Raw genomic sequence first — 12,343 nt, forward strand, 5'->3', positions numbered from 1 at the left:
ACATTTGATTTTTAATTAAAGTATTAAAGTGTTCACGCCAATTTAAAAAAAATATATCAGCTTTATCGCAAGATATTAGTTGATTAAATACATTTCTCATTGTGTGAAATTTTCAGCGATCCTACTACTGGTCATTATTATTGATGCTATGAATAAAATGGTTTACCAAAAAAACCTCTCCATCGTTTTATAACTGCATACATATTTAAAAAAAAAAAAAAAAGTAAAATTAAGATGTTTATCGCTGGACTTTTATTTATGACGCCAAAAGTTTATTATGTTTGAATTCTTGTAATGATATGAATAATGTACAAATTAAAAAGAAAAAAATACCACAAAATCGCTTATAAAAAAAAAAAAAATCAAAAAAAAAATCAACAACCTTACATTTGAAAGGTTATAAAAATCGTACATAAAATGTTTGAGATCCCATGGTCTTGTGCTAAAACACCAGATTACTAATCGAGTGGTGGCGAGTTTGAGTTTCATCATAAAGTTTAGCTATACTGATGAGAAGGGATACTGCAAAACACATGTGTCTATAGATAATTTAATTTATTTAAAATATATATATGTGTGTACTAGCAGGCTGAATGGCAATAAACAGTCATAAACCATACTTAAATATGACATTTTAATACATGTAGATTTGTATTTATTATTATAGAGACAGTACTCTATTGTTTACTGATTATTATAATCAACCTATTGTAATGATTTGAAGGGTGAAATAGTGAGGTAAACTGAACCCTGATAGAAGAAATACGTTCTTACCGTAAGAATGAAAGACTGGGATCTCCGCATTGCACGTTGGGCAACTTCTAAACCCATTTGAAGACGAGCCAGGATTTTCGGATGGGCTTGATTAAAAAGTACAATGTAATTTTCTGGAAAATAAAAGAATATCAAATCAATAATTAGAGGAAATAAAGCGGGAAAGCCACATCTGCAACAAATGAGCTGCTCTATAGCATACGAAAAATACAGAAGGAAGCAAAAAGCAGAAAATAGAATATTTACATTGCATGAATCGACTGAAAATAAATAAATAAATAAATAAAAAAATGGAACACACAACAGAATCCGAAAAACATAGATAATTTGATGCTTATATGCTGTACACAATATCTGACAAAATTATCCACATTACGGAGACAATAATAGACACATAGAAACTGGAATTGACAGCTGCAGGACAACACAGATAGAACTACAGAATGGTATTTTTCATTGAAATTATTACTTTTAATTAGTCTAACAATTGCATTTTTTACCTCTGATTTCAATGCGATTTCAATCATAATAAAACACTAAGAGGCTGTCCGGCGTTGCCCGGTCGTAAGATACGTTTAAATATGACAGTTTAATTCATGCAGATTATATATTTATTATTATAGAAATAATTCTTTATCGATTATTACATTGAACCTAATATATAGTAGTGAGATCAAAACTAAAAATATATACATATATGACTTGGATGCCATCAGCTAGAATTGAAACCAAAGAATACAATTTTACATTCATTTCTTAGTCTCTAAGACACGCCCTACGCATATATATATATATATATATATACACACACACACACACAGTGGGATGAAACAAATATTCATACACATGAAAAATTGTATTTTAATGTATGTAAAACCCTTAACTAAAATAAAAAATGCATTTTATGTATAAAGATACATACTACTAAAAAATAATAAACTTAATTCTTATTTTCATTTTAAGTGGTGAAAAGAGTATTCCTATAAAACAACAATTTAATTTAATACCGCGTGGGATATCCTTTACCGAGTTCAACAGCAACCAGTCTATTCCTACACCTCTCAACTAATGATTTGCACACATTGACTGGTATTTTTTCCTATTCTTGGCATGTTGTCTACAAATTCTTGATTTTTTAATTTTTACATAGGCACCGCTACTTATCAAGGCCCAAGGGCCACTCGAGAATAAGGGTTAAAGAGTGTACAGTAGTCAATTAGACAATATAGTAATCGTTAGTAATGGAAATAAGGTAAATTTGTTAACTTAAGGGGAACGGCTCATCAAGAACTTGTTAACGTTGGACTTGAAGACAACCATATTGTAGTCAACGGGAAAGCAGGCAAACAGTAGAGAGCTCCACAGGCGTGCAGTTCTAAGAAATAAACTTTGTTCATGGAATCTATGTTTAGGTTTAGGCACAGATAAAGGGTGAGAGAAATTATTGATAGTGTTTTCGGCTAGATGAGTATTTCTTATGAAAGTTTGGTGAGGGGGGGACCATAGATTGGAGCTCAGACGAGCTATTATCATATATATATATATATATATATATATGTACATATATTCACCAGTCATTTCATTTTCACAAGATGGAATCATCTGATCGTCGAAAACAAGAGGCAAACAAACAAGCTCCAGAGTTTTATAATTATATATATACCATTCTCTATATGCTCTCTTCTATAGGAGGTAAACACTTAAACACCGTTAAATTATCCTTTTCGACTTATATATATAAGTACATTGGTTTAATAAAGTATGTTGAGAAATACTTTAGCAAGAGTTAAACACATATTTATTATTCAGAAAGGAAACACAAATAAAGGTGAAAGTCCTTAATCCACAGAATTTTGAAGAAACACTTTCTTTCTTGTCAGAGGAGAGGAGTTAGCAAAATGCATTAAAAAATTTTGTCTGTAAAGTATTTAAAGAAACTAAGTATGAAAAGGATCATACTAGCGTGAAAGTGAAATGTAGAACAATGAAACAGATAGGGTGGGGTAAAAAGAAAAAATTGGTTTAATATGAAAGTGTTTTCCCATGGTTGTTGAATTTAAAATCCAGTGAATCCAAGAAAGTGGTAGAAATAAAATATCCATGTATATAGTGGATTATATATATATAATTCACCTATCATCCCTTTTAAAAGATGGAATCGCTCGACCGTGGAAGACTATATTCAAGCAGGTAAATCTATATGTATAATATCGATTTATTTTCGTAATATTGCAAGCACACCCGATTTATTTTTGCTCATGATGACATGACCACACGATCTTCCATCCAACCTTCTTTTTATTTTCACACTTTGTCTGCATGCATAGTTATGCTCGCATGTATATGTATCCATTTGCATGTCTGTGTTTCGTGCAAGGTCCATGATCTTTAGCTATTGCTTCAATTGTATTTCAAACAGAAACATTTATTTTGAACTCGCCCCTGTCATATAAAAGAAACTACCGTTAATTTTATAAGCCGGACCTTTTTGCTTGTGTGATAATAAAACTTCTTAAATGCACTTGTGATGTTAGGCTGTATAAGGCATTAATTTTGGTCAAAATTACCTGCTCCTTTTATCGCTTTTTTTCTAATTATCGATATTATCAAAGATATTATGATACAAAACATATCTAAGAACACTGCCAGGCACATGAACTACATTTATGTGAAATTTAAAAAAAAAAAAAAATCGGACCAGCTGTTTATGAGTCTATAGGGAACGAACTCACACATATACAAAGTTCCTTTTATATTAGTGTGTGTGTATATATATATATATATATATATATATATATATATATATATATATATATATATATATATATATATATATAGAGAGAGAGAGAGAGAGAGAGAGAGATAGCGAGAGAAAAGAGAAAAAATATCTAGGAGTCACTAAATGCAAGATAATAGTACAGATTGGCTGAGATAGAAGTTAAATTAATTTTAGTAATACAATATTGAAAATAAATGAGAAATATAACTGGAATGGGCATCGTGAAGATAAGGTTATTAATAAAATTTTTGTTTTTTCAAAATTTAATATGGATAATTAATAAACAAAATCAAAATATGAAAACTTAAAACTTGAGATTTTGGTGAATCAATAAAAATTAGATATCCAGAGTTATCCCCCTTTAGACAGGTTAATTTGAAGATTAGATTTCGATGGGGAAAACAAAGAAAATTAGAATTTGAATGATTAGACAATGATAAAATTACAAATATAATTTTTACATTTTAAATTCTTGACTTAATAAGTATGGGATGTAGATTTATTTTTAATTCATTATAAAAAAATAACAATTTCCTTCCCATGAAAATTACGAAAAATAAATTAGTAAATTTTGGATAATGTCAAAAGATACAAAACTTGTGGAGATTGAATAGAATATAAGCGAGTCATATAAATTTAATAGAGGATTTGAAGGTGTCGTCCAGTACTTTGAAAATAAATAAATTAAATAAAAAATTTAGTTAGATTAGAAACACATGGCGGACTAAGGTAATATAAAGATAAACAATTAGATGAAATTTGAATCTAAAAAATAGAAATATGAAAATAAGGTGATCCATAAATTCCATGGTTATCGGAAAATAATCAAACCAAAACATGTTGAGAGGGAGGTAGATTCAACAGCTTGGTACCGTAAATAATAAGCTCGAAATCTGTTGAGATATGTATATTAATCAGTGTTTTTTTTCTAACCATCTGATGAGATGCTATTCTGGAATATTTTTAACTTTAATTAGTTTGAAATTGTCCGAATGATATCGCAACAATTGAAACATTCTTGAAAAATACTCAAACATTTTTTTCTTGTCTTGTTTTTGAAATATTGACAGATTGATTGTTGCTATTTCTTCTGATGAGTTAAGGGGATAATAGATTTACTGATTAATATAATAATTAAGTGACTGATTTTGCGCTATGAAACAGATACTGGCTTTTTTCTTAGAACTGCACGCTTGTTGAATTGTCTTTCGTTTTCCTGCTTTCCGGCTGACTACAATATGGTTGTCTTCAAGTCTAACGTAAATACGTTCTTGATGAGCCGTTCCATATAAGTTATCAACTTTACCAAATTTTCATTACTAATGATTACTATAATGTCCAATTTCTACTGTACACTCTTTAACCCTTATCCTTGAGTGGCCTCTTGGCCTTGATAATGTGGTGATGCCTATGTAAAAAAAAAAAAAGAAAAAAAAAAAATTAAAGGAATAAATTATAAAATGGTCAACATCATGAATTTTGGAATATAGTTTTTTTACCATTTATTCACTATATTGCTCTGTAATTACATTAAGCTTCTTAAATAAGGATTGGTATATATTGTAAGAAAATACATTTCTACAAAAATTATACAGAATATTATATAGAACAAGTAGTTAATAAACACTTTGAAAAAGAGTTAAAAACATATCTAATTTTAAAAAGCTCTATTTCCTATTTGGTTTCATCGAGCTCTTACATCTGGTTGAGATTATTTTATAGATATTAATCTTTAATATTTATAATATACCTTAGATTTGCCATCTTGGATTATCTTGATAAACTTAATTGTAATTCTTATTTCATTTCTATATATATATATATATAAAAACACACACACTACTATGTAAAAGGAACCTTGCCCATGTGTGTGCTAGTTCCTTAGAAACTAAGACTGAGACCATTTTTTATGAAATTTCACACAAATGTACTTTACTTGAGGTTTTTTTGATATGATAGAGGCACATTCGAAATGAATGTTTCTGTTTAAAGCACAATTAACCATGATAGTTTACTTTTGCATTTCAAACTTTAATTCAAGCCATTATATATAAAAACAATTACAATTTTAGCCACATTTATTTGTCATTAAAACTCTATATCTTATCCCAGGAGTGACATCACTACCGCCATTACCATTAGAGGAAGTAGTTCCTATTTTTCCCTCTACTTTATAACTGCTCGCACTGCCGCCACTATACACCATGTAAAACTACACACAGTAGCCTTATATTGCCCCGTCACTTTTATAAACTGAATTATGACCGCATAGTCATAGCTTTTAATTCCATTTTGCAGATTTAAAAAATAATGATTACTCCCTTCACAAATCCACCCCTTTCTCATTGGCTGCCAGCTGTAATTTTCTCATTCCAGAATTAAAACCCTACACAAAAAATGAACGCAAACCTACTATGACCAACATGGTGGCTACAAGACAAGCGTTACACCAATTTTATATACACATGACACCACCAATCAGATAGATTGCTTCTTTTTTTTTTTTTAATTTTTCGCTTGCATACATTTAAACAGAACCTCAATTGAAAAATTCTTGGTTTGATACAGTTTGCTTTGTGTTTAGTTTGTCATCTACTCTCTCTCTCTCCTTCTCTAAATTGTCGATTGAAAGTTATATTGTACTTATCCGTTATGGAAGACCGTTCTCTGAAAATAAAAAAATAAAAATATGCTTAATTTGTACAAGTAGCTTTTTTCTTTTTTATTTTTTTAGGATATCTTGATCAGATCAAGTAAAATTTTTCTTGTTGGCCATTACCTTCATCATTTCCAATCCTCTCATGATATTGTTCATCATTGAACTGACAATCTAATCAACTCGTATCTTTGTGTAGCTTTTAGCCTTGGTATTTAGTGACTCATTAGTATTAAAATTGTAAGGAATGTAGAAAGTGAATTTTGTCATTCTCACTTCCCTATTTTGTCCTTTAGTCCTCACATTCCGTGAGCGATGTTTCTGACAAAGGGAAAAAAACTGCAGTTTTCTGCATCAACACCTATTCATATGACACTAATCGTTGGCTAGTTTTAACCTTAAAGTGGTATTTTGTAGCTCCTTATGTCAACTGACTTCATGTGTTGTGTGGAGTAATTTCTATAAAAAAAAAATATTTAAAAAAAAAAATAATTACCTTTAAACCTCACCATTCTGCAATCAAGGTTGGGAAAACAGCTCATGCACGCCATGCCAGGACCTCCATCCACAGTACATTGGAGAATGAGAGGCCTTTTAAGTAATTCACTTGAAAAGAGCTCAAATTCTTCAATAGATTCCATCCGATAGATTCTACAAGGAAAGAAGATAATTATATTTAAATATTAATGTAAACAAATATTTTGCTGCCTAATTGTCCACCTAATGTCCCTCCCCTATAAACATGACGAATCAATTAAGGTTCCCCTCCCACTAAGAAAAATAAATCTTTCCTTATATTAAAAACTAGCCTGAGTGTCCAGCGTTGCTCGGATGTTTGGAGGTGTGTGTGTTGAGAAAAAAAAAAAAAAAGGTGGTAGTAGGCAGGCTCGAACCTGTACCACGAAAAAGGAAAAGAATGAGAAAAATAACGTGACGTCTTTGCCGTTGTGTACATTGTCAAATCGGAAGTGGCAAAGGTTTAAACAAGGGCTAGTCAATTGAAAAGAGAGGATGACTTGAAAATATCAGCAAGAAAAACGAACCCTCCTTGTAAAAAAGTGCCCAGTTGAGGGTGAAGGAATTAATGTTTTAGCCAATTGTTTGGTACTTGTCATCCAGAGGGTCGAGCGTAAAAATGATACCAATCTTGTGAAAATCTGTCATCTCTGTCGAAAGTTTAGGCAGACATACAAACATACATACATTTAAACAGACAGGTGGGATTTATATTCCACAGAAATATATATATTACACAAAACTTTATACATATAAAAAGGTATACTTCAGTAGCATAGCTAGAGGGGTGGGGTTCCGCCCCGGGTGACATCAAAAGAGGGGTGATAAAATGTTACCCCCAACAAAATTTTTGAGCCAGGCCAAGGTGCGCAAATAGTCAGAAAATAAGATTTATTTATCATATATTATGTAAAGTTTTTAAGTTTTTAATCTTTTCAAAAATATTAGAAAATTACATTTTTAATTGAAGAATATTTTTGCCGATATTTATTGAAAACTCTAAACTCTGAATTTTTTGTAGTTTTTAATTTGAAATCATTTGATGACACATTTCATTTAAACTGTGAAAAATAATTGGGAAAAGGATTAAGCGGTTTTATATATATATATATATATATATATATATATATACACACTAGTGGGGGGTACCTGGCGTTTCCCGGGTGTTTGGAGGTGTGTGTGGTTTTAGGTAAATCAAAACACCCGGATGTTTGTGTCAGGGGGGGGGGTTTAAAATAAAAAAATGTTTTGGTAAGTAAGTATGAAGGATCAAATCCGAACCCTTGAGTCGAAGTTGGAAATTAAAGTGTGAAAAAAAAGTGCGACGTTAACCATTGGGCCACCACGAAATAGTAACGGAAACATGTTTGAATTTATTTAAGTATTAAAACTTGGCAGGTGTCCGTACTTAATGAGGTCAACTTTGACTGCGGGGCAGTATTTTATTTACTGCGGGGCAGGATTTTTTTATTTTTTTTGTTTCCCCAAGATGTTGTGGGGAAAACCAGCTCCCCATAAAAAGGGGATGGTCCAAGTTGAATAGCAATTGTCTGATATAAGGAGAAACTCCACATTGATCAAAGCTGATTGCTTTTGGACGTTTCCGGAAAAATGCCGCCAGAATTAGTTTCGCTTTTATTATACGAAAAAGCTTAATGCACATGCGGCGATTGAAAAATGTTGAATATTTATCTTTTCAAAGTTGAGCAAATTAAATAGACAGGCGACCCCTGTTGTTAATTCATAGATATTATCATTTAGACGTGATATAAAAAGTTTTAAGAAGTGAGTCGACTGATTGCTTCTCGGAAAAAAGCCTTTCTCAGACATACACAAAAAGCAAACATACATACATACATACATACATACATACATACATTTTCGCTTTTATATTTATAGATAAAGTGTTGTATCTAAGGAGGGGGCGGTCTGGGTGGCTGCAAAGGAGGGGTGACACAATGTCAGTGGGGTGACATAAGCAGACCGCTCCAGTGACGTTTACTCTAGCTATGCCACTGGTATACACATTCTTATATTATTATTATTATTATTATTATTATTATAAACATATTATTATTATTATTATTATTATAAACACTTACCTGTTTTTGGGCAAGACATTGGCAAGTTTTAGATTTGACTCTATCAATTCAGGTTTATCCTTCGTTGGCTTGACCAAGTTATACAATACATTTTGGTTTTGTTGTAATTCCTTCTGACGGGCTACCACCAGGGCACAAGGAAGATCTTCACCATAGCTAGAGGAAAGCAGAAAAATAAGGACACATTAATTAAGTTTTAGCTGCTTAATGAAATCATGTCTATAAGTCATTACTAGGACTGTGACAACAGCATTTTCTTTTCATTGTTTTGACTCTTGAGTATATATGTTAACATCTTATAAGTTTTCATATAGACAGATGTGGTTTTCAGTTGATTGACTGTATTGGATATATACTTGAGAGTTAAAAGAATGAAAAGAATATTATGTTGTCACAGCTCTAGCCATTACACGTGTTTTAACTTTTTGAGTTGTAGGAGATATACTGAGTTCAGGTGATGGATGTCAATTCAGTACAACCTCTAGAGTGAAGGCAGCCTGGGTGAAATTTTGAGCTGTTGCCTCTGATAATATCACAAGCTGTCCTCTACATCCGGGATCAGTTGTATAGCAGATGTATCTGTGTGCTTCTACTTTGATAATGGTAGGTCATTCACGTTTCGGAATTTTTGAGATGAGGATTGATTATTCATATTATTTGGATTCTTCAGACTACTATTGCTAATTTGGATTATTTAGGCGATTCGGATTACTCTTCACATCTTGTGTTTTATTTTCACAACGTTTAAATCTGTTGAATATTGAACTGGAGCGATGCTGACAAAATCAGAGGTGGGCACACATGCACATTTAAAATAATCTACATTTGTGCGTCCTATAAAAATGTCCTGAATTGTAACTATCACGGAAAACAAAGAAAGACTTACATTTCAGATCTTTGCCTTTGACATAGTGACATGACCTCTAGGCCATTTCCTTTGACTTTTTAACTCTCTGTCTATCCACTTCCATTTGTGCCTTTGCTCTTCGTCTATTTCACCTCCATGTGAAGCTGGTCGCACGCAATATTGCATCGCTCCACAAAGATTCACATGAAGAGCAAACAAGCAGACTGTATTCAAGGTAAGAAGACTTAATTCTCCATAAACATTAATGTCTGTCATGATCAATTGAATGACACGTCTACAGCAAAATTGACTGACTTACCTGCTCTATCTAGAATATTGAGCACTTTGAATTGACTGACTTCTACTCCTTACAATGTATAATAGTTTATTATTCTATTTTGATTTGCAGGCAACAACATGTACTTTGTCTAGTATACAACATAATTAAAAAATCAAACAAAAAGTTTTTATTCCGGGCAATGCTGTGTTTAAACACACTTGCTCTAAGAAATTGAGCACTCTTGCATTACTTTAAACCAATTACCAGATAGTATATTTCATTATGATACGATACTATTATTAAATACCAAGCAACATTAAGTAGATTATCTTGTATAAAATGGCATAACAAAATAGAGTAATGTTTTTTCTGGGTACTGCGGTTATTAAACATGCCTACTCTATCTAATATGCTGGATTGACTAATGTCTACTCATTATCCAATATGATACTGCATTGTTACAAGTATTCGTCTTAGGCAACTGTGTATTTTGTTTAGTGTACCTGGTGGAACAATAAAAGTGTCACCCTAAAAACCAAAAAAAAAAAAAAAAAAAACAACACTACAGCTTTATTTTAAAACATTTATTGAAAAAATCAATTCAGATAACTTGATTATGTAGTAGAGCTGACATCAATTCCATGTAGCCATCTTCAGCTTCAATCACTGCCTCGATACATGTTTGGAACTGGAAGCATACCTTTTCCACAAGCGCCGATGGGAGATTGGCAAATACTCGGCAGATGGCGTCGATCAGGCTGGCTTTGATGCTGTGGAAGGTCACGTTGGTGATGTTTTCAGTATATGACCAAATGAAGTAGTCCAGCGGGTTCAGGTTGGAGGAGGAGAGGGACCAGTGAGAGAGGGGTACAAAGTCGTAGCTCTCCTGAAGCTAAGCCTGGGTCTCTTTGGACTTGTGGGACAGCTCAGAGTCCTACTGCCACCTGATTGCACCAGAGGATCACCACATTCAACACATCCAAGTACACTTTGGTGTTGACTTTGAAGCCAATTTTGAAGTTGTGAGTTGGCATGATGTGGCCCTCACTTGAAACCACACCAAAGACATAACTGTAAGTCATCTAATGTCTTGAGCTGTGCCCTCAAATGTTGAATCTTGGAGATGCTGGCAATGGTCCTGTTGTCATAACTTGGATTGGGAGAGAGCAGGAGTTGTATTGTAGTGCATCTTTGAGCTCGTTCGTTGAATATTGTGTCACTTTTAGACATGATAGAAGGCTCCTATCGCTCTTGGGATTTGTACATAACTAACCAACTAGTAGATCATCTGCAACAAAAAAGAAAATTGATTTTCATCAAATGGAAATGGAATCATGTCTTTTCTAGGGTGACAATTTTATCGTTCCAGCCTGTATCATAACATAGCGCATGTGGACACATGTAAGAAAACTAGCAGCAGCCGAAGAATATCTGGCTAGCAAAAATATTAGCAGCAGCAGTCGTTAAAGTACGCATGCAAATTGCATCATAAGAAAAAGAGAGAAAAATACACCGCATGGTCGAGGAGAGAAGCAAATTGTGTGCTGGCCAAGATGGACACGTGAATATGAGGGCGAGAAAATGCTGGCTAAAGGCCAGTGTGAGGTAGTGAGGAGAAAGACTTTAAAAAAGCATGTGTGTGCGAAAAGACTTTTACAAAATAATGAAATGCGTTGTTTTAGAAGAACAATGATTAAATGCATTTTATTTGCAATTAAAAAAAATGCAGAGTCAGATTTTTATTTTTTCCTTTGTTTGTTTGTTCCTGCGAGGTTATATAACATTCACAAAAGACAAAGGAATTATTTCTCCTATGTAACGCTGCATTTAAACACACCTGCGCTATCTAGGATATGGTGCACTCTTCTATTACTGCGGTTAAGAAACATAACTGCTCTATCTAATATATTGAGCACTTTGGATTGACTAATGTAAATTGAGAACACTTGCATTACTCTATATATCAAAATGCATTATTATTATTATAACTCCCGATTATAATATGTATTACTAGCAGGGCACATGTACCATTGTTGTCCGGTGGAAAGATGACCCAAAGTCAGAACATCTACAGTGAAGTCTCCTCCTCGAAAACAAAAACTACCTTTGATTATCTAGTGCGTTATTGCATGTTAGTCACGTAAGAGAAAATAAAGTTGCATTTGAACATGCTTGCTAATCTTAGGATATTGAGCACTTTTTGATGACTATCGCTTTCTATCCTGAGCAAAACCGAGTAGATTTTCTTATGTGTGCTGCGTTAAACACACCAGCTCTATCTAGGAAATTGAGAACTATTGGATTACTCTACATTAATTGCCAGATAATACAGTTCTTTTTCATTATCATAATTATAAAAAAATCCAAAAAAATCCTGGGCAACACCGAG

The 12,343-nt window shown here is 32.7% G+C and overlaps 1 protein-coding gene across 3 annotated transcripts in view; it reads right to left on the reverse strand.

Moving 5' to 3' along the window:
- LOC145263141 (uncharacterized) overlaps positions 1-12,343 on the reverse strand; it is a 336,481-nt gene that overhangs the window by 136,636 nt on the left and 187,502 nt on the right. For all 3 annotated transcript variants that reach the window (XM_080120108.1, XM_080120110.1, XM_080120109.1), the window contains exons 2-4: positions 8,828-8,983; positions 6,706-6,860; positions 775-887 (exon numbers count right to left, since the gene is read on the reverse strand). In XM_080120108.1, coding sequence (XP_079976234.1) covers positions 775-887; positions 6,706-6,860; positions 8,828-8,983 — 424 coding nt within the window. The remainder of the gene's footprint in view (positions 1-774; positions 888-6,705; positions 6,861-8,827; positions 8,984-12,343) is intronic.

The sequence above is a fragment of the Euprymna scolopes genome, chromosome 38 (assembly GCF_053919585.1).
Source record: "Euprymna scolopes isolate OS-2025 chromosome 38, ASM5391958v1, whole genome shotgun sequence".
In the NCBI taxonomy this organism is placed as follows: Eukaryota; Metazoa; Mollusca; class Cephalopoda; order Sepiida; family Sepiolidae; genus Euprymna; species Euprymna scolopes.